Here is a 23,126-nt window from a genome sequence, read left to right on the forward strand (position 1 = left end):
CAAGATGGTGATAGATGACAGATTCACTCTCTTTAGTATTTTTTTTTATTGATCAGTTGTGCAACAGCAGGAAGCCACACGGGGGGAGAAGGTAAGACAAGCTGCAGATTCAGAACATCAGCTGCTCACTGAGACCACAGATAAATAACATAACAAATAAATAATTCCTCTTTAAACTGCAGTTATGTGAATGCACTATGCCCATTAGTTAGTTAAATTAAATAAAACTTCAAGTCATGACAGTACTGTGTAAACATAAATAGTCAAAATAAAACCATAAGATGAATAAAACAGCTAGCTCGGAGTAATGCAGTCCTGAAATCAGCCATGGCAAATGTGGTGACACAACAAAGATTCTTTGGCAAAGATGTAGTTTTGCTTTAAACAAATCAAAGATAAGGCGGAGCGACGGTCTTTACCACAAGGCTCTCTGCAGTTTAAAGGCTCGGACCAAAAATGTAAAGGTGGAGCAAACCATTTAAATCCAGGGATGTGTTTCTGGAACGGTTTCCTCCACCTTCATGTCAACAGCAACAGAACACAGGCAGAGCAGTCATGTCTGGGTTTGTGTAGGTCAGTAACATTAACAATACAACTGTGGTGTCATGTAAAAGTAACATGAGTGGAGTAAATACTAAAACTACGTCATGTGCAGCCAGACTTTCATCCACATGTAACACAGTAATCGTTTCAGATTTTATGCAGCCTACAAACTTTTAACTACACATAATACTAAAATTCTCTGTTTTGTAACTTTACTGCTGAAATGTGTCGGTCACCAGACGTCTCACTGCAGCTTAAAGATTATGTGCAAAAGTCAAAACCACAGTAAGATAACTCCTACTTTAAATAGACAAATACATCATTTTGTTTCCTTCTTTCCCTTTAGACAGTTGTAAAAATGGAGCACATCGCAGCTGATGAAGGCTTTTACAGCACAGACATGATTCTTCCTCACCCTGTGCAGCTTTAACAGAGAAGCAACATCCAACGTTTTGGCGTATGATAAACCGCACTGTGCAGGCTCCACACCAGGGCCCATCAGGAGGCTGACTGTTTCAACAGCGTGTGAATGTGGGCAGCATGCAGGAGTGTAGCTGTGAGTATATCTATTACTATTCCCTCTATATATAAGTTATGAGAATCAACTAGTCTTCTGTCTACAAGTTACGAGTGTTTAGTGAGTTGGAGCTTGTCATGGGGGAGTTAATGCCTCAAAGCTGCCAATTAAGCTATTTTAGAGTTGTGTTAAGTACATTAAGTGTAGTGCTTAAGTACTTTTGCTGATAAAATATCTTAAAACAGAAAACTTGACCCCAGGACAAAAATATTTACATGACACAAGCAACAAGTACTTCTTTAAAACTCTTAAAAGTCCGATAGGATAGTTTGCTGTCAGCATTTATGAGAGCAATTGTTAAGATATAAAATTCAGTGATTTTCAGTGACTGGCCTACATTTCAATGATAATACCTCCCCCTGCTTTGGCCCTGGGGTGGAGATGAAGCTGATGTTGGGTGCTGGGGTGTGTTTGTGTTGGTGCAGCAGGCAGGATCAGGATAACAGGTGACTTTTAGGCCCGCAGCAGACTGTGAATTCTCTGCAGCTGAGGCTGCGACAGGATCAGGCGGTGTACCTGCTCCTGACCGCGGGGACATGGCACCATGACCCGACCCACCAGCACGGTGTCGCCCTGCTTCTCCTCCTTCGCCTGAAACATGGGAAGAGATGTTATCTCTGCAGACGGGTGACTTAGATTTTCATTAGTTCAACATCTGATGCCTGCTGCCGTGCTCTCACCTTAACAAATGAGGTGGAAGGAAATGTGGCGAAGTCGGATGAGACTCGTGCTCCGGGCTGCTGGTTGACGACGTGCTCTGCTACCTCATCCTGAGAGGAAAAAGAGAAACGTGCAGATGACCCTCTGAAGCCTGTGAGTACTTCCTGTGTTACATCTTTTGTGCATGCATTGGCTAAAGTGTCTTTGTTGGCACCTTCAGTCTGTCCAGAGTGTCTCTTAGGGACTGAAGTCGAGCCGTCTGTTCCAGGAGCTGAGCACTAGGTGTCACTGCAGGATGAAAGAAATGTCAGTAAGCATGTTTCTCCTCTGGTCAAACAACACTGTGAGAATTTTTTAGAAGTAGGAAAAACTTTATCTGATGTAAATTAACACTTTTCAGACTCACCTGGAGATTTTCCAGTGATGTCAACCACCTTGACGTTGGCACTCATCTGCAGCAGCGTCTCCAGGAGTTGGTCAGTCTTGCGGTAGAGGGCACTGGAGAGCACTTCAGGGCGTCCTCCATCTCTGGAAGGAAGTTTGGTCACGTGGAGAGGAGGCAGGGAGGCGAGCTGAGCGCGCATCTTCTCCGCCTGTGAGTGAAAGCAGGTTCAACAGTCAAACATTCTGACGAAGTCAAAGTTTAAAGTCCTGTATGTGTTTGGTGGTGAAGGGTTCTTACCTTCAGCCTGTTGTTCTCGTTCTTCAGGTGTTTGATGCAGAGCCTCTGAGCTTCGATATGCTGAGTCAGCAGAGGCGAGTCGATCACCTGGACGCCCGAACCTGAGCCGACTCCTGACATCATGGTCGCTGTCGGGAGAAAGCAGGTACACGTCATCAACACATGAATGCAGCCAAAGCTTTAAAGAAGCTCAGTTACAGGCTTCATGTACAAAATAAGCTCAAAAACAAAGATGAAATGTTTTAGTTTAAAACTGCCAACAATGCTGAGTAATGATAATATTGTAAATGACCAAGTCCTGCTCTGATTTGCACACTGAGCATGCATGCAGGAGGGGCCAAAAGAACCACGCACCAACCATTTACATCACAAGTGGACAACTTTTTAAAGAGTATGCTAGAAAACCAGAGCGGCTAATGGGGATTACTTTGTTTCCAGCTGTATTTAACCTGGACCTGGATATTCAGCAGAACAAATGTAACTTATTTTATGACCTGTAGAAACCCTAAGTAGGACATACATGCCGTGTTTGTAACTGCTGTGTAATCATGCATAATCATGGCATTACTTAACGGTGGTTAATTTTGGAAACAAAAATCAGCATGCAGGTTCACAACAGATGTCAACACGAGCAGGCAGATACCTTTTTGTTCCTCTGCAGGATAAGTAGGTAAATTAGGAGAGAAAAGTCATTGGTTGTTAAAAGGGGAATTTATATTCAATATGTTTGTACTCAGACCAGTAAGTAAGTCTTGTGGCGGGCATGGCACAAACCTTGAACTTACTCCTAGATAGATGAGACCTGTTGGCCCTCACTCACCTCCTGCCATTCCTGTAACTATGGAGGCGATTCCAGACGGCCCGGGTCCTCTCAGCCCATCGATGGTCATCTTGGATTGGCTGTTGACTCGCTGTTTCAGCTCAGCCTTCTCAGACTCCAGCTGGTCGATGTCGGCCTGCAGAGCATCCATCGTCTCCTCGAACTCCCTGCAGAGAGATGAACGGCGTCACACAGCTGCAGACCGTTTACAGAACACTAGCTGCTGCCGCTAGCTTTGCTAAAGCCTCACTTCTCCTTCTTCTTCAGCAGAGTCTGGGCTTCATCCAGTCGGGTCTGGATCTTCTCAACGCGCTCATCTGCATCTTTGGAAGAACTGTCCAGCTTCTTTTCCAGCAGGCTGAGACGCACATTTGCCTCACTCAGCTCCTCTCCCTGACGACACACACGTCCAGGTATCATACATTAAACACTGCAGATGTTTTTACTTTTTTCAGTTGGTGGGATTTACTACCTTAATCTTGAGAGACTTTTTCAGCTCTTTAATGACCGTCTCTCTGTCCTCCAGCTTCAGGCCGAGACCTTCTGCATCGGTGATTTCCGCCCTTAGAGATGCCGCTCGCACGTCCACTGGTGGAGGATTCTGGGAGATAACAAACAGGATTATATAAAAAAAAGTTCTGCACTTATAACCACTTGAATTGTCTGTCATTACACCTGCACAAGAACCACCGGCAGAGCCCATACCTTGATCTGAGGCTTGTCCGAGTCATACTCTCCCTCCTGCATGGCGGTTGCCATCTTGTTCATGGTTGCTATGACGATGCTGCAGGACTGTCGCAGATACTCATAGGGATTTGCTCCCTGGGATCCATAGATCTGAAAATGATTGCATTTCTGATGACTGAACAAACAAGATCGGCAAATTCTGCATGCGTGTGAATCTGTAATTATGCACCTGTTCTCCGGCTTTGAAGGCTACATCCTCCAGCTTGACGGCTGCCAGCCCCTCCTGCTCACCCAGAGGCGACATCATCTGAGCTCCAGCTGCGGCCACTTCCTGAAGCACCGCCACCACCCAGGTCAGGTGTTTCCTGCAGTCTGAGAGTGTGTCTGACACCTGGAGAAAGACAAAAAGTTTTAAAAAAACAAACAAACTACGATACATGCCGCAAAAAATAACGGACAGCTAAGCTGTTTGGTTGCCATGGTTACCTGCTGTCCAAAGTTGAGCGCGGCTGGGATGCCGGGCGCGTCGGTTCCGGGCATTCTGCGGCGGATCTTCTTGCAGAACTGCCTGATGTCGCTGCAGGACGTCTCCAGATCCTTCAGCAGCACGGCGAGGTCGGCCTTCTCCTGACCTGCGTGCAGGAACGCCCGCAGACGACCGACCTCCACAGCCATGCAGTCCAAGGCACTCTGGGTAAACTGCACCCAGCAGAACGCAACAGGCCATTTGTTAAGCAAGCTGATGTAATGTGAACAACCAATGTTTTCTAACAGACTGTTGTGACTCACTCTGATGTGATCAGCCAGCTGCATGGTGCAGTCCTCATTCTGATCTGCCAGGTGGATGCTGTACAGGTGCTGAAAGAAGAAGAAAAAAATATTTTTGTAATACAGTAAACCACTTTTCTGAATACTGGAAAATAAAGCAGCGTTATCACTGGTTGTGTTTACCTGATAGTATTTAATGGCCTTTGTGAGCGGCTCCACGTTGACCGTCTCATCCAGCTGGTCTTTGTGCAGCAGGTCGATGAGGAAATCCAAAGACCGCTCGTGGACGCTCATCTCCGGGTACAGAGAGCCGATCTTCTTATAGACCTCCACACTGCACTGAGCCAGAGCTCTGACAAACACACAGGCATCGGTGAGAGTTGTTAAAGAATGAATGACATCACAGGAAAAGCCTGATGTGATGAAACATACTGCTCGTATTTGTGGAGTGTGGCCTGCAGCAGACTCAGGGAGTAGACCAGCCCCCCGGCGAAGCTCAGCTGCTCTCCCACTGCTCCCTTCAGCCCAGTTCGCTCCACGCAGGTTTCATTCAGGTCGAACTTCTCCTGTGCCTGTTTGCTGATCAGCTCGGCCTAAAGGAGGGGAAAAAAACACAATCTCTGCATCCAAAATGCAACAACCTTACACACACACCTGACTGCACATGTGATTGAAGGTGTTTACCTTGCAGATAAGTCTGGGGATGAGCAGCAGCACCAGGATGCAGTCGTGGTCTCCACCATGGCGAAGGAAGGACTCGGGCATAAAAGAGGTGAGAAGAGAAACGTGTCTGTTGGCTTGACCCACCTCCATCTTCCTCAGCTCCATCTCGATGGCCTGGAAACACACACAAAGGCACAGAGGTAAGCTTCAGTTTGAAACTGTTCAGACTGCAGAGAGCTACTTATTATTCAGACCAAAGAGCGGTTTGTTTCTGACCTTGGCGTAGGCCTTCGTCTCTGCAAACTTAATCTTGAAATCGAACATCTCTGCCGGTGGCTGCTGCTGCAGCTCTGCTGAGGCTTCCTGCTGGCTGGTCAGCTCTCTGTTCACCTCCTGCAGGAACAATAAAAACAGAAACGTGTGGAGCTAAGCCTGCTAACTATGCAACAACAGACAGCAGGAGTGACACGTTTTTCTCTCTTCACCTGCAGGTGAGCTGTGAGCTCGCGGTACTTCTTGATGGTCTGCTGGTAATCAGCCACCGTCTCCTGAGCTGCCTCCACCCGCTTCTCGGCCTCTCGGACTCTGGCTGCACCCAGATCCAGCATCTCTCTCAGCTCCAGCTCTGTTTCTCTGGCGTTCTCCTGCAGCTCATCGTTCATCTCGTTTATGGCCTCCTGCAGGATGAAGGCAGGGTCAGTCAGGGATTATTCTGCGGTATAGTTCCTTCTGAGTGTTTATTTTCTGATAAATTACATTTTTCTGTAGCTGGCACAACTTAATGTCTGTCTACAGCCGTGGTAACTTTCATGCTTTTAATGTTTTTTCCAGTATCTGACTTCAATCTAATGGCGGCTGCAGCGATAACAAACACCAGAGGGCACTGCATGCATACCAATGACCCCGGCCCATATCAATAATGAAGTGAGTCAGCAAACAGCAGCAATTTAATTTTCTCAGTCTGTATAAAATCATGCAGGAGGGCGCCTCAGAGCAGACTTCATAAACTCACCAAGTCCGTCACAGTCTCCCTCAGCTCCCTCACTTTCTCCTCCAGGTCCAGGTTCCTCTCTGTCAGAGTCTCCACCATCTCCTCCGCCCCCAAAGCTGCATCCACCTGAAGCAGAGCACATCCTTGTCACAGCCGAGAATGATTTCTTGTGGTTCGTGTGACTCATGAGTCACAAATCGCAGGCTCTGACCTGCTCTTTCAGCTCGTCGATGGTCTTCTCTGCTACAGACATCTCTTCCTGCAGCTTTTCTTTCTGGCTTCTCAGAGAGTCCAACTCCACGTTCTTCTTCTCCATCTGCTTCTGCAGCTTCACATGCTCCTGCTTCTCCGACGCAGACAGGTCCCGCATCCTGGCGCACAGCAGAAAAGGATCAGCGGGTTGTCGAGCTTAGAACACATGAGTTTTTTTTTTGTTTTTTTTTTGGGGGGGGGGGGGGGGGTTATTACCAACCTACCTGACCAGTGCTTCCTTCAGCCTGCCATTCTGCTCCTCCAGCTGTTTCACATGATAACTGGAGGCAGCACCATCCGAACCTGGAAGAAAACGCACACATTACATCTGAGCCTCTTAACTTTCCTCACCTCTTTGGTCACATGTTCTCTTTACCTTTCTCCTCTATCTCATGTTTGAGGATCTCCAGGTCCATGGTGAGCTCGTCCACTTTCTCCTTGAGAGAGTCGACCTCCAGCTGCAGAGACTCCGCTCTCTCCTCGGCCATTTCCTTATCCAGCGTCGCCATCTCGATCGCATCCGCTGTGTCCGACATCTCCTCCATGTAATGCTCCTTTGCCTCCAAGGCCTCTTTAGCCTCCTGCACACACAGAAGTCTCCTGTTTATTCTTTTGTAGACATCCAGACATCAAGCAACCGCCGCCTCTCATCCATCCACTCGTCCAGCTGCACCTCCTTACCCTCTTGGCCTCTTTGAGTTGCTTCTGCAGCTCCGCCTGCTGCTCCTGCATCTTGGTCTTCCACTCCTGCAGCTGCTCCAGCTGGATCTTGTGCTTCTCCAGCTCCTTCAGCTTGGCTTTGTCCTCAGTCCGCTTCATCTTCAGGGTCTCCAGCTTCTCCTCCAGGTCCTTCACCTGACCACGCAGTGCCTCCTCCTCCTGGACACAGGTAAAAAAGGTGAGATTCAATCGCACAGTACAGAAGGGAAAGTACAAACAAACACACAGGAGGCTTCAATCCTGGTGGAATTTAAAGCCTTTCACCAGTGAAGAGCAGACACACACACACACCTTGTCATGCCTACAATATGTGCTTATGTGTCACACGCACCAAAAAGAGAGAGATGTTAGTTTAATCCTATACACACCAATTAAAGGCCTCACACCTTTCAGAGCTCGTTAAAATGTTAGTGAGAGAAAAATAACACTTCAACATCCAGTGCAGAAAGCCTCACAACACACCACGCCGCTGCACCTGTGTTTCCATAGTGACATCCTCCTGAGAGAGAATGAGGCCGATAATACCCGCCTTGAAATTAAAAGACCAGGCTGAAGATGACTTTTACAAAATGTTACAGTGATAACTCCTGACATTTCAATACAAACCACAATACAAGACGATTCATTGTGATAAGAAGAACAAGATCAGGCTGTGAATCTGAATGAACTGGAGGTACAAGTAATGGCTAATTGTCAAAATCTAATTGATATTTGTAACAATTTGCACACAAATTACAAATTAATGACTCAAGAACCAAAATGAGTTGTTAAGTTGGAGCATCACGGACAATTTCATGGCTCAAATTACATTATAAATAATTTATTTTTTCTAATTTGCCTCATCAAAGCATGAATAGATGGATGAATGAGTCATAATTTCAACCAAACATTCAGTTTTCTCACTTCACTACAGTGAAGGCCTGGGGCTCATTTCTGATTTGACAACTGTCGGATGACATCAACACGAACCGACAGCTGTGTCAAAAAACGTATATTTAGATGAGCTATAACAAAAAAAGATGTCAGCCCAGATGTTGCTCCGGTGCCTCTGCTAGAGTGGATCAAATCTTTGAAAGCCAGTATCGTGTGTAATCCCTCTATTCCAGATTAAACGCATGTGATTATGGTATTAAATTATGTCATCACTGCTTTTTTCACATTAACTGGAAAACGTCCCTGTCAGATGTGGCGTGGAGTCTTTGACACTGACCTTGCTGGGGACAGGAGCCGGAGGGTTTCCTGGAGAGTGGAGGGTGGGGATGACTGGAGCCGCCAGGGGGGTCTGGGCCGGCGTGCTGGGCTCGCTGCTGCTCATCTCCCCAGCAGAGGCCGAAGCCGAGCCAGACGCAGCCCCCTTGCCCCCAGTGCCGGCAGTTCGGCTGGGCTGCTGAAGGAATCGAAGAGAAATATGATGAACAAACATTTACAAACATAAATCTGGATGAAAACACGGCAGCAAAATGGAGGTTCCTCTGAAGAATGTCTGGTTCTCATTACCGACTTTTCTCATCTCTCATCAGAAATGTGGGATACGTGGGTTCTCAGATATCATCATGTGGATGTTTTCATGCAGAACCAGGGTACTGGTTCTAATCTCTGTAAGCTCATTATCACACCTAGCCTTAATATAAACTGGCATTAGCAGCTAGCATGGTAACCTCTTCTAAAACAACTCTTCACCTCCATGATGACCCCTGACCTGATTTACAACACGAGCTGCATCAGGAAAAGGCTCAAAATTAAACACAGACAAAGTAATAATGTGCTTAAAAGGCTTTGGAAACTATGTAAAGTAAAACATATATATATCATATAAAACATTATAATCAACAATGCAGACTGGAAGGACTGGAAGCCCCTGATGACGTTGAGGACTGGGCTCACCTTGGGCCTTCTGGCCGTGGTCTGAGGAGCAGAGGGGAGGCGAAAAAGGAGTAGAGGAAGCAGGAAAAGGTCGAAGGAGAGGAGGGAAGGAAACAAACAGCCAGGGTTAGTGAGTCAAGGCAAAGTTCATACTCAACAGGAAATCACAGACTAAAAAGGACAAAATGAGCAAATGAAGCTGAATGAACTGCTCTCCTCCATTATCATGTATCATCTCTGCTCGGCTGGTCTCTGAGGCCTCATCACTTCCTAGTCCCACCTGACCAACACAAGACACTGTGACTGGCAGCGCCGCTGTGACCTCAATGATTGCTTTGTGTCTCGGCCCGCTTCACCCGAGCCCTGCGCTCAAATTGCTGAGATAAAAGTCTGTTATTCGGATACATGGCCTGTCTATGACCAGCTGCACAGCAGGATTTGTCATTAAGTACGCACAGAAAATACTTTTAGCAGACCTATTACTAACCATTTGCATCACAACAATAAGGATTTTTACAATATTTTGAATAAAATTGAATCTTTCTAAATTGTATGTGCAGAAGTGTAAAAGTTAAATCTGAACAATGTGAAGAAAACATCTGGTTTTGATTACCAGGAAGTGTCAGGATTTAGGGATCTTGTGATGCAAACAGAAGTGCCATAAAAAGAAAATCCAGGTCTGTGCTTCTTCCTATCACTCCCCACCTCCTGCCCTTTTCACACCGGCTCCCTCTCTGCTCCGGCTTGGGCACGGCCACCACCACCACCACCACTACTACTACAGCTAGTTATCGTTCTTTATTGGATTACAGCTGCACTGCTGTTCAGCAGAAATTAGCCCGAGCTAACAGCTGTGGTGACAAGTCTCACTGTAAATACTGAAGTCACATCAGGCCACATCTGCAAGCCAGGAGTGAAATTCCATGATGGTCATGTGGAAGGCAAATAAAAGATAAAAGCTTCACACAATGTGACACGACTGAACTCAACAACTGCATGTAGCCAGAAATAATTCTGCAAAACTGAGCTGCAGGTAGATTTCTGCTTTCACACTAAGGGGAGAGAAAAAAAAAGGGTGATTCCCACCAAATCAAAATGAGGAAACTTCTAAGCATGTGACCTTTACAGCAGCCAACAAAACAAAAGGATGAAGACTACAACAACATCCTACAACAATTAATGAGGATCAGATGGAGTTCTGTACCTTCCGGGGTGCAGGAGTCTGTCTCATCATATTTGCAAGAGAAGAAGACACACAACCACAACACAAGTCACCAAGAAATTCGCGCACGCACACACACACACACACACAGACAGAGGTAGGCGGTAAAACAAGCGAAGATCCACAGAGACTGGGGGTTCAGGGCAGACAGGCGGACAGCTGAAGCCGAACACACAGGCAGCAGCTCTGGCGGGTGAAGCTGCAGTGGTGCAAATGGCCGCGGCGATTTATTCCCAGGTTCCCCCTCCCTCCCTCCCTCTGTCCGTCCCTTCCTCCCTCTCTCGTCCTCCTTTATGTCCTCTTTCTCAGCTTCTCTCATAATCCATTTGCCGGTGCCCTCAGTCGGTGCCTCCCTTTTGCTTTTCGGTTCTCCGATTAGGACTCTGACATCTTGCTGCCGAGCTCCTCCGACCTGCTACTGTTGAGACACTGTTGGAGACGACTCTCCTCCCCTAACCTCACTCTCCTCCCTTCTCTCTCTCTCTCTGTCTCTCTCTCTCTCCCCCCGTCTCAGTCCCCCTCCTCCTCAGCCTCTGCTTATTGTGATTTGTCAGTGCCCTGCTCCGGCATTACATCACTGTGCACCCTCCTCCTGCCTCCCTGCTGCTCACCCACGCATCGCCACCTCTACCACAGACAGACAGGGAGGGAGGGAGGGAGGGAGGGAGGGAGGGATGGGTGAGACAGTGTATGGGAAGCTGTGACCAGGGACAGACAGGGGAGGGGAAAACAAGAGGAGGGCAGGGATGTAAACGGAGGTGAGAGCAGAAAAAACGAGCAGCCAGCCTGATGCAAGCCTATCCTGTCTCCTAGCAACGCAGGTGGACCCTCCAATGGGATCATTAAGAAGAAGCAGACAAAACCAGGGAGTGGGGGGGGGGGGGGCTGTACATCAGAAGTGTTTGTCTGATCATCTGAAACAGCATGAACCCAGCAGCCCTCATTTCATACAACAATTGTTGTAAAGACTCTCTGAAGAGCAGCTTCCAAGTTTAACGCTCTGTGATTTGGTGATCCAGCTATCGCCAGGCTGAAAAATGCTGAGAAAGGAGCATAAAGCAGGGCGGGTGACGCCTATGCAGACAGCTCGCAGCGTGAGACAGCGTCCACCTGCCAATCAAAGCAGCCATGCCCCAACTAACATAATATATTCCAAATCATCATTTATACAGATTGACTTCTGGACCCTCGGCCTGTGGTTTCTGGTGCAGTTTGTTACTATATTATTTTGTCCTTTCAGACACACAATAGTGAAACGTAACTTAACAGGTCACTTCACTCCCTCAACAGCCCAGAGCCATTTGAGCAACTAACGTAATATCTTCCTCAGCTGCACTAATCTGCTTCCCTGCACCAACAGCTCAGCAGGAAGAGAGAGCGATGTAAGAGGATTCATTCAACGAGGATGCTCTCTGATTAGCTGCCAGCTTTAAACCCAAAATACATGGGCAGGGCTGTGATGAAACCTAATGAGGTCATAGTAAACAGGAGTGTATCGTGTGTGCGTAAGAGGATCTGATTGTGATTATACAGTGAAGAATTATGGAGGGAATTAAAGCTACAAGACTCGCCGCTGCTGAAGCAGAAAGAACAACAGTTTATGTCTCCATTACAGAGCAGCTGAGGGAAATCTGTTCTGATCAAATATTAAACATCTCTCTGTGTCATCCCGTCGCTTTCTCCACACCACACAGTGCTTGAGTGCTGCTCAAGAGAGGAGGATGGGATGATGGGTGGAGACGGATCAGATTCCTGCTCTCCCAGCACACACACACACACACACACACACACACACACACACAAAGGGCGGATGGCTGCCTCTGAGGTCAGTGAGCTGCAGCTTCAACAGGACAAACGGGGGATAAAATTACTGTACGATGCACAAACACAACTCGCTTAGCAAGCTCTCAAAATCTGAGAAAGACATGACTCTCAGAAGGTCTGCAGTACAGAGGTTTTTAAAAGTCATCTCAGCTTTCTACAGTGAATCAGGAGGACAAAACACAGGGTTAGTTAAATCATAATACAGATTCAGAACCCATTTTCTAATCGTCTGCTTTCGTTCCTGTCCATTTCTACCAAACTATCCTCTCACACTGACTAACTTCATGTCCTCATCCACATATGTCCTCTTGACCTCTTGCCTGGGAGCTGCATTTTCAACATCCTTCCACCAATATAACCACTCTCTCTCCTCTGCACATGTCCACACCATCTCAATCTGTCTCTCCGACTTTGTCCCCAAACCAGTCAACCTGAGCTCTCAGGGGCACTCCTGAAGACCTTTTATGACTCTGTGGTGGCATCAGTCGTCCTGTACGGTGTGGTCTGCTGGAACAGCAGCATCACTGAGAGGGAGAGGAAGAAGCCGGACAGAGTGATCAGGAAGTCCAGCTCTGTCCTGGGCTGCTCTCTGGACTCAGTGCAGGAGGTGGGGGACATCCATGCTGGACAATGAGTCCCACCCCCTGCAGGACACCCTGTCAGCCCTGCAGAGCAGCTTCAGTGGCAGACTGCTCCACCCTCGGTGTGTGAAGGAGAGATACAGAAGGTCTTTCCTTCCTGCTGCCGTCAGTCTGTATAATACATCTGATAGGTGCAGTATTCACACACCACAGGGTACAATAAACTATTTATTTAGTTTTTGATGCACTAATGTTTTCTTACAGACCACTTCTACCTCCACTCACCTGTGCAATAACTGTTAATATGTAAACTGTTTTTTGATTCTATTCTATATTTTATTGGTAGTCTGTTTTATCATGTATATATCTTTCCTAACTTATCCTTTGCTGTCTGTATCTGCTGTTGCAATTTCCCCATTGTGGGACTAATAAAGGTATTCCTAATCTTAATCTTAATCTCTCCCGCTTGACGCTCTCGTTCCTGATACCGTCCAACCTCGTCACTCCTAAAAAGAACCTCAACATCCTCCTCTCTGCCTCGTCTTTTCCTCACTGCTACATCCTGTAGAGCCGACAGCAGAGCTGCTCTCACTTCTGTCTCTACACCTTTCGTTTGATTGACCGTTAACCCCAAGTACTTAAACTCCTGCACCTTCCTGACCTCAACCACCATTCATACACATGCATTCTGTCCAACTACAACTGACTTTCCTCCTTGTTATTTTGAAAAGAAATCCTCTTCCTGACGTCTTTTGCACATTTGAAAAAAAAGTTTTCTCTGGGGAACAAACTGGATCTTCAGATTTAAATAAAAAAGGTTTTGTTCTCTGACCTTCTGCTGACCGACAACTAGGTTAGTTTTCACTTCAGGGCTGAACTATTTAGAGAAGCCCTGATACTTTGTGTAATTCATTCATTCTTGTCTTCCACGCTGCTCTGCCTGCTCTGTTATTTCCAGTCATTTCTGTACAGAGCTGAACATTTGAGCCTCCTGGTTCAAAGTTCCCTCCTGATGTGGAAAGTCAGCCTGCCGAGGACGAGACACAGTGCTAAGAGACAAAGTAGAACCGAGCTGACAGGGAATCTATACTCTGCAGGTCTCTGCAGGCGAGAGGACGGCTCACTTCACCTTAGTCACATTCTGACATTTTCTACATGGTGCAGCAGAGGAACGCCTGCATGTATGAGTCAGCGGAGGATGATTGTTAAAGAGCAACGGCAGCATGGCAGGAGGTACAGCGCTTCCTTTGTGTCTTATCGAGCTGGTTTTAGGGACAACGTAAACACCCGACACCCTACATTCACACAAACATCAAGGAGTTCTTTCACAGACACCGGGTTCCACGTATCTGTCCGATGATTTATATTATGGTAGGAACCAGAAGGCAGATGTTGCTGCCATTATGACAAAGCCATTTTCTAATTGGACATGCTTGGATGTGCACAGAGAGCAGACAGCACACAGAGCATGAACGATGCAAACAGACCAGAGCACAGTGAGGTGAAGATGGCGAACATCAACTTTCATACAAACACAGAGTGCTTCAGTACGAGGAGACTGTGAGGGATCATGGGTAAATGAGGGGTGAGGCCCTGTTGCCATGCAGCAGCGAGGCCTGCTGAGAGCTACGGTCACCACGGTTACCACGGTCATCATCATAACATTACCACTGTACTGAGGTTAGAGAAACATGCAGCACCTTTTTGGGCTTCACTCCTCGCTGCAAGGTCGAAGGAGGGAAGGAAGAGAGGAGGGAGGGAGGGAGGAAGGTAGGCAAGGGAGGGAGGGTGAAGGTTAAAGGTCAGGAAGTTTGTCAGAGGCATGCCGGGGGTGATGGGCACTGTGGTGGATTTGGTGCTTTATGGTGAACCTCAGTCAAATATGTACAGTTTTACACAAACGTTCAACAAAAAGGTCAGAAGAGTTGATAAATGTAAAGAAATCTGTGTGTGATTCTAAAGATGATGAACTGTTACATGGGACTATAAGTTCCGGCAACAACTAACTCTCTGAAATATAAAAAACTTTCTTGTGTCAATATAAACAAACACTCCATGCAGTAGAAGCTGCTGTATTTCTAGAGAAACAGCGCCCTCTGCTGGACATACAATGACACTTTCATCTGAATCTGATTCTAGTCTAAATTGTCAGTGATTATTTGAATTTTAAATAAAAGAAATAATATTTAGTTCCATCATTTACAGAGGAAAATCTCTGATGTTCAGTAATGTCATGATTAAGATGAACATCTGTCACCTTTCAACACACCAACGCAAAACATTATCAACAGCACCAAACAGAATGGTGAAACAACAGCGACACATTTCCTTTAGAGTTTCTACGTGTGTGTGTGTGTGTGTGTGTACAGGTATGAGAGTGTCAGTGCAGCGTTATCTGACTCACCAGTTTCGTGGACTTTGTCGTCTCCAGGATCTCTGAGGAGATAAAGAGAGAAACAAATAAAGTAAGAGGGCCTTCTTGTACTATAATCGGCTGTAATGATCATTTACAAGGTATAAAGTCCTGCAGCAGATCCTGGTGCACACCGAATAAAGTCAACACAGGTTATAGACTTTTTCGACAGATGGTCAACATGATGAGCTGCATAAACCTGCAGACCTTTGACGGTCTGTCTAACTTCACTTTGACACAGAGCAGCAGTTTTTACAGCAGTCGCAGAGGAAAAGGCTCCTTCTCCTCTGCAAAACACACATCCCGTTGCCAGGTAACAACAGCCTCCATCAATGTTGTCCTAAAAATAAAAAACAACATGACGTGTCACCACTTAAAACTCCTAAAAAAAAAAAGTAAAACAAAATGCAAGGTACCAGCTACCACCACCCTCTGTTTGATGAGGCAGACGTAACCATGGAAACAGACTCCAGCTCCATCAGCCAAGAAGATAAAACATAACTGATGACCAGATGTGGAGAGTACAGGAAACTTTTTCCCCTCAGCTCTGTGTCATGTCTGGTGTGACAGTAAGTTTGTTCAGCTGCCCCCCATGTAAACAGAGTTATGTCAAAGCTCCAGTAGAACTGAGATGATCCCTGTGTGTGTGTGTCCTTACCTCGTTTGGGAACCTTGCCAGTACCGGGCTCAGGTGTCTCTGGAGACGTTGTGTCGGCTCCATCATCAACCAGCTGGATCTGAGACAAAAAAAACAATTCAGGCTGAGATGAGAAGAGGAGAGCCATAAAAACAAAGATTGACTTTATGGATGTTTGTTCAAATAAAGCAGTGACAGGGTGAGGTCTCCCTGTCTCCATAGCAACCTCTACAACTGTACTGCAGGGACAGTCGGGGTCAGACGGTCTCTTATGCCCAGTGGGAGACATAATGAAGAGGATTAGTAATCGATGAAGCTGATGCTGTATCACAAGCTTACATGAGTCTGTATTCTAGACCCCGACAGGTGGTCTGTGGCACAGCGCAGGAGGAAAACAGAGCAGAGTAACAGAGGAAAGGAAAATATCGACCTCCACATGAACACACTGCGTCAAATAAAAGGGAAAGTCTGTTCTCTCACCTGTGACTGCCTCACAAAAATCCCATGATTCTCCTCACAGGTGAAGTAGCGCTTGCCCTGCACCGTGCCGTCATTCTTGCCTTTGGCCTCGTCCAGGATGACGCCCACCCACTTCCCCGAGGCGAAGAGCGTGGTGCCGATGTAGGCTACTGTGCCGCGCTGCCCCTTCCCGATCACCTCCACCAGGGAACCCACTTTGACGGGCCGCCCGCCCCCGTCCGAGCTCATCCTGCTGCTCCCACTGCTGGTGGTCTGAATGGGACAAGAAAGAGAAACTGAACCCTGAAGGTACACAGATAATTTCCATGCTTTAATCATTCTACAACACACTTTAAACAATGGTCGACATCACAGACGATGCTTTGGATCAAGCATGTTCACAGTCACCTGAGGGAAAGTTTCATTCTGACCCACTCCAACAGAGAAAGTGAGGCCTCGTCCTAAAACTGCACTCTCACTCTCTCAGCGCTTCTTAAGGAGGCAGGTTTTTCCTTTTTAAGTCCGTGGCAACAATTGCTTGAGATTTCATAACGCAGTTGTGATGTGCAGGGAACAAAACGCACATTTTGAATATTTTGTAATCAAATAATCCTGCATAACCCAATTTACAGTGTGATGTCCTGGAAGTGATGGTGACTCAGCAGAACAGCATCAGAGAGGAGCAGATATTATTACTCTGTGCTGAGACTCTCCTTCAGCTCACAGTAAACATACAGCGTCTTTGTGCTGCTGTTTAACATAAAGGTGAAACCTCCACAAGAAGGAGAACAGCACTAAACCCCAATCTGTATCTGGCAGGAAATTACAAATAATCTATATTAAAGTGACCAATATGTTATTTACAAGCAGGGCTCCACATGTGTCACAGGGTAATAAATAAAACTTAACATTTCTTAATAAATATTTTGAATAGTCATTACATGCAGACTGATCCATTCCATATAAGCTAATATCCAGCTGATTTCCCAGTCTGGTTCTAGTCTAATCAAACTTTTCATTTCCTCTTCTCCACTGTCTGATTCCTTCGTCTGAAGGTTCTCTGCTAACAGGTACGAACACACTTGACACGGCTGTGTACTCTCTCGGGTAAAAAGGACAGAACAAGGACAGAACAAGAAAGAACAAGGTGACTCCTTCCAGTATCGTAACGACATTTACTTATGACTAAATTCTCCACAGGTTTGTAGCCGTCTGGTGATAATTTTATGGGTTTATTGTTTTTTTAGTAGAGCTCTCTGTTCCTGCAATCTGTCAGGTCACTAAGACCCCGTTCACACTGGGGAAATCAATCCGGCTAGAGCGGGATTCAGGCCGTATCTGGATATATCCGGATAGTTTTTTTCTGAGTCTGAACAACGTGAATCCGGATTGATTTCAATCCACCTCTAGGCGGATTGGCTTACATCTGGCTCAGGTCTGAATGCAAATGCAGCTAGCGAATCCTGCTAGCGACGAGATACTTCCAGTTCACGGGGACAGTGTCCAAAATCTGTATGTAAACAACCAACGAACCACGTCAGCTTTGCCCCGAGTTTATTTTCCACAGGGCTACAAAGGAATAAACTGCTTTTTAAACCGGAAAAAACACAACAAGCAACACAGGACAAAAAAAAAAATGCACGGCGCATGCACACACACAGCCTGAACGGACTCTGTGTATTACGAGGTGCCACCTAGTGGTTTGGAGGACAACAAACAAGCCGGATTAAGCCAGATTGAGCACAGAAACACGTAAATAGGTCTGAACGTATCGAGCATAAAGGCTATCTGGATTCAATCCTACTCCAGCTGGATTGACTTTCTCCAGTGTGAACGGGGCCTAAAGCATCCGTTTACTGTGTCAGTGAGGAGGCTCAGCTTCTTGTTTTATGCTCCAAAACCCAATGACACCATCCACTCCTTAAGGGATTATAAATAATGTATGCATCAGCAAAGTAAGGTAAGTACTCTATGTATCATTGCATAATGATAATCTGGTTCGACTGCATACCTTCAGTGTGTTAAACAGTCAGCCGCCCATACATTCCAACATAAGGGTGTTAAAACCTAAGCACAGTATGTTCGGATGTTTTTAAGTCATGGTAAACAGGACATCAGTTTCTCTGTCCTACAGTAACCGCCTGTCAGACATTACTAAACAATTGCTGAGCATATATTCAGTCATGTGTGGCAGCAGTTAAATATGTAAAAGCTGTGCTTCTGCTAATTAACCGAGCTTATAATTCATGACCAGCATGGGAAAACTGAAGAAGACGAAGAAGAAGAAGAAGAGCTGCTTCCAGAGTTTCAGCAGAGTCTTTAGAGCTTTTATTCATCTTCTATTTAAAGACTTCAAATCACTTCAGATGCAGAAGTCTTTGCTTCAGGCAGCGATTCACCTTTCAACAATGTGCAATCAAACATCCGCTGGGGTCGGCCTTCTTTACACAAACATAATGAAACACTCACACTGTAAGCATGCATTCACTGCTCCGACCCATGTGCCGAAGGAGGCAGGGGACCCGAGCAGTCTCTGCTGAATTATTTAGTGCAACTCTACTCTTACAACACAGGCAACCACACACAGACTACAACGAATTTCAACAGAACAAGCTCTGAAATCTAACAACTATTCTCCAAGGAGTCGTGGGATGAAATGATGCACTGATGTCATCCCTCCCAGTGACAGGGAAGCTGCTTGACTCAGAGACGGATGACGAACAGGAAGTCTTCCAGGGCTCATGAACATGTGTGTCTTCCGATAACAAAAAAGCCTGATCTGTCATCTATCGCCGTGCGGTTTACAGGTCGTCAGAGTCCAGATACAGCCGAGGTCTGAACCCACAACGTCGAACCCGGAGGGGGCATCGGAGCCAAACAAAGAGTTGACAATTCAGACAGAGGAATGCAGCGCTGAAATGGATTAGAAACCCTCCTATTGAGGGCAGAATTCGATGACAGAGTAAAACTAATCAAACAGACCTGACCCAAACAATGGCGCACTGATTAGGACTTTACTGAAACACCACGGCCCGGGATGTATACACACTTTGTATATACACACTCACCCTGGTGTACGTGCTCCTCCTGGTCTGTGACATTTCGTTTCGTGGTCGCCGAGCCCCCCTACCCACAAAACGCCTGTCTTGACAAGGAGCGTGTTATTGGGGAGAGCCAGACAGATAGGGGGGTCGAAGGGGGTGGCGGGGAGGAGGATTCGGTGATGCTGCCGGAGCGTCTCCCTCTGCCTCCTCACAGAATCACACCATCCCTCTCCGGATCCCCTCAGAACAGTCCAAGAGCTCCTACAAAAACTCCCCCCTCCCTCCGTCCCTCCTCTCACAAAACCAAAAAGTCCTGGGGGGGTTCTATCAGGAAGTTTCTGATGGGGTGAACAGTAGCTGATCCAGCCCCTCTGATGAATTCAATGGAGGTAAACAGGGGGTAGAAAAGCAGGCAAGCTTGATCTGCTGTGAGCACATCAGCTGAGCGGCGGCGGCACTGCGCTGTGCTGGTGTCTGCGCTGGCTTCTGCAGGAGGGAGGGAGGCCTAGGCCCAGACAGAGCCTCTGGGTCCTAAAGCCTGTTCCTCTCAACAGCTCCTCAAAATAGACTTAGTTATTATTCTCACGCATGTCCTCGTATAATTTCCTTGTTTTGCTTTTCATCATGGCTGCACTGTGGCTGGTCTTAATGGCACCGATAAGACAGATCACTCGGCACAAGCCTGATTGATCCATCGGAGAACAAACCAATAAATATGATATCAATTCAGCAAAGAAATGAGAAAGAGGCCGCTCCGCCTGCACTGCAGTCTCTGTCAGAGTTCCTTAGAAAACATTTCAATTAAAATCCAGAAACACCAGCACAGTAAGCACTTTTTTTTTTTTTAAACCGGAGAGGGGGATACAGTTCAGCTCGACCGTGACTCTGTTTCATTGTGGTGGAACACAAAAGGCCCAGGTGATGCTCTGTAACGCAGCGTATATACACTGTAAGCAAAAGATTGCATTAGGGCCCGTGGGTCTGATGTCGTGGCACCATCACAGAGCCAGGGATTAACTCTCCTTTATCAGCTAACTGCATGGCTGGAGCTTTTTAACTCTCAGTGCTTTCTCCCTCTTTTTTTTGTGTTGTCATCTTTTTAGCTATGGAAGCAAATGCTGCAGGGTTTCAGTGGAAAAAAGCTTTCCAGCTTAGAGGCTGCTGAGAGAACAAAAGAAGCCGGCTTCTAGGAAAAGGACGGACACATCTGTGAGTTCATTACTACACTGCAAACACACTAAAGCTAAAGTACACATATTTTAATCTAGATGTATATGAGGGATCTGCAGAGTTTTTGGTGTCAAGAGACAAAAAAAAAAAATCTCTGCAGTCACTTCTGCACCCTTTTATGCAAATGACGAAGGCAGAACCAAAAAACGAGGGGTGCCGATGATCTGTGGGAAAAAAGGGAAAGAAGAGGGGGAGCCCAGCAGACGGTCTAAACCACAGCTCTGCCTCCTGACAGAAGACGAGGACAAAAGGCAGAGAGACCGAGACTAAAAAAAAAAATTAAAAAAAAAAAGTCTGTCCGCCACTTCGGACCAGTGATCAGGACAGCTGCAGGAACAGAGGTGACACTTAAAAGAGGAGGAACACTACGACCACACCGCGCCTCGGTTTGTCCGTCAGGTCCGAGAAGAACAAATCAAGGTCACCAAAACCAGGTAAGGATGAGCTAACGCTATTATCTAAAAGACAACATGCAGCAGGAGTGCGGCGAGTACAAAAGGCGCTTTCACAAACTGCTGTATCAGAAGTCATCAAGGTATCATCATCGTCATTACGTCACAGAGGTAAGAGAGACCGGATATCCATCACTATCTGTTTAAACCGACACATATGTAGAAGAAACCCTGAACTAGGATCATAGCTGCTGGGAAAAGACATGGATATCACAGTTTATTCCGAATCTTTGGATGAGTATAGTAGGAGGAAGATGTTGCTGTGACATCTTAAAAACAAGTCAAAGATTTGTCATCTGTTCATTTTACATGATAAAAAACATACATGGTAAACATAAGTCTCTGAGAATTCAGAAAAATATTATATTTAACCTTAATTCGACTCATATTAAAAGAGTGAGTGCACTGATTTTTATCTGCCTTTTCATGAATCACCTGCTGCCTGGTCTTCAGATTTTAGGAAATGCTTGGATTTCCGCTGCACTTCCTGCATGCTCATGATGATCAGGTAGCCTCATTACCATGCAAGTAGGTCACCTATTAAAAATACAGGCAGGGCCTGAAATTCAGCACAATGTGAATGGAAGGTTCACACCCTAATATCTCTACATGGAACATTAAATGTGTGATATGGTGCCATCTAGTGAGGTCAAATACATGTAACTGTGTCCAGGGCCTAGGATGGAACTGACTTTGACCCATTTAATTAATAACAAAGAGACCATTTAGCTACATAGGCTAATAACAGACATTATGTCTCATTACATGAGAGTGGCTGCAGCCTGACAATCCCTCCCCTCCCTGCAGATTAAGCAAATTGGATGAAAATTAAGTCTGAAAACAATCTGGATTACAGATTAATTCATTTAAACGAGAATCGGGTTTAATTGTTCCAGTTGGATTGGATATACTGACACCACGCTGCCTCTTTTAATCATTAAAACCAAAGCTCATTAAATATTCCTAATGGTCTTTAATTCTAAATTAGTCCTTTACAGTGTGAACGTGTTGTGTTTAAACCGCTGTGGCTGCTGTTAAAGCCTCGGTCTGAACGCGGTTTTCTGGTTTCTGTCAGTGAGACACTCCCTGACCAGCTGCTAGCTACAGTAGCCGTTAGCTTCGACTGGATTTCTCATATAAAAAAAAGCATCTTATTGAGATAATTCAGATTAAAAACACACACAGATGTTTCGCCGGGAGTGTGTAGGTGTGTTCTGAATCCAACCTCCCGCCGTGCAGGTGATAAATGTGCGTTAAATCCTACCTGTGTGTGTGTGTGTGGTGGGGTAAAATCCGGCTAACCGCTCAGAGCTACATCCATACACGGAGGAGGTCTGTCTGACCGGACCGGGACTTTCTGAGCTGCCCGAGCTGATGCCTGACCGAACCCGCCCGGCAGCGACTGAGGAGCCCCGGAGGAAAAACTTAACCAACACCTGACAAGGGTTAAACCCACGAAGATAATGTGCTGCAAATGAAAACAGGATGTTGCATTTTATTAAATTTATTACCTTTATTTAAAGGACAATTCCTCATTTTTATCCCTTTTTTTTCATAACTATGTAAATAAAGTCAAATCAGAAATATTTTGTTTTATGTTTTTGTTGTTTTATATGATATTTTCTTACTTTTGAGCTGCATTTGTCCGTTCGGTCAATAAAGCTCTCATAAAAAAATGACAGTTTCCTTTTTGTTTCACTGAACAGATGAGGCACAATCTTAAAAACAACATTCCTGTAATGAAGATGAGGACAAAGTCTAATATACATACATGGCTGAACACATGAGAGATCCAACATTTCACTCTGAGACAAGTGTCAAATCTGTAAAACATCCAAGTGCATTAAAAGCTGCTGGATTAGTGCCATGTTTGATTATTTCTAATGTAATATCATCTCATGACAGGCTTCCCTGCATCCGTTTACAATCCCCTCCATCATGTTTTTTTATTTGAAAAAGTACTCTAACGGAGGTTAAATCGTGACGTCACAAAGGTCAAAAGGTCATTTAAAGGATCTCTGATGTATCAGATCAGTGC

General features: G+C 45.9%; 1 protein-coding gene and 1 long non-coding RNA gene across 12 annotated transcripts; one reads left to right on the plus strand and one right to left on the minus strand.

Moving 5' to 3' along the window:
- Nucleotides 1-31: 31 nt before the first annotated feature.
- dctn1b (dynactin 1b) lies at nt 32-22,484 on the minus strand. 11 transcript variants are annotated; one of them, XM_028394957.1, is made up of 33 exons: nt 22,353-22,399; nt 21,524-21,625; nt 16,384-16,635; nt 15,925-16,003; nt 15,258-15,289; nt 14,554-14,574; nt 10,431-10,448; nt 9,248-9,268; nt 8,574-8,750; nt 7,839-7,892; nt 7,325-7,522; nt 7,020-7,224; nt 6,868-6,946; nt 6,603-6,762; nt 6,413-6,517; nt 5,886-6,077; nt 5,677-5,793; nt 5,422-5,574; nt 5,170-5,330; nt 4,921-5,089; nt 4,759-4,827; nt 4,456-4,668; nt 4,199-4,360; nt 3,988-4,119; nt 3,755-3,883; nt 3,533-3,675; nt 3,283-3,449; nt 3,106-3,117; nt 2,463-2,590; nt 2,187-2,373; nt 1,995-2,068; nt 1,801-1,890; nt 32-1,711 (listed from the first exon to the last, which is right to left on the minus strand). In XM_028394957.1, the coding sequence occupies exons 3-33, from the start codon at nt 16,609-16,611 to the stop codon at nt 1,574-1,576; spliced, it is 3,813 nt and encodes a 1,270-aa protein (XP_028250758.1). In that variant the 5' UTR covers nt 16,612-16,635; nt 21,524-21,625; nt 22,353-22,399; the 3' UTR covers nt 32-1,573. The 11 variants fall into 11 exon arrangements, with proteins under 11 accessions (XP_028250758.1, XP_028250756.1, XP_028250757.1 ...); XM_028394955.1 differs by lacking the exon at nt 21,524-21,625 and having other exon boundaries at nt 22,353-22,484; XM_028394956.1 differs by lacking the exon at nt 21,524-21,625 and having other exon boundaries at nt 16,384-16,638; nt 22,358-22,424.
- Nucleotides 2,533-3,995, plus strand: LOC114427144 (uncharacterized). Its single transcript, XR_003669441.1, has 3 exons — nt 2,533-2,607; nt 3,550-3,695; nt 3,809-3,995. It is a non-coding gene; the product is annotated as an uncharacterized LOC114427144 (long non-coding RNA).
- Nucleotides 22,485-23,126: the final 642 nt, after the last annotated feature.

Source organism: Parambassis ranga, chromosome 22 (genome assembly GCF_900634625.1).
Source record: "Parambassis ranga chromosome 22, fParRan2.1, whole genome shotgun sequence".
NCBI classification, from domain to species: Eukaryota; Metazoa; Chordata; class Actinopteri; family Ambassidae; genus Parambassis; species Parambassis ranga.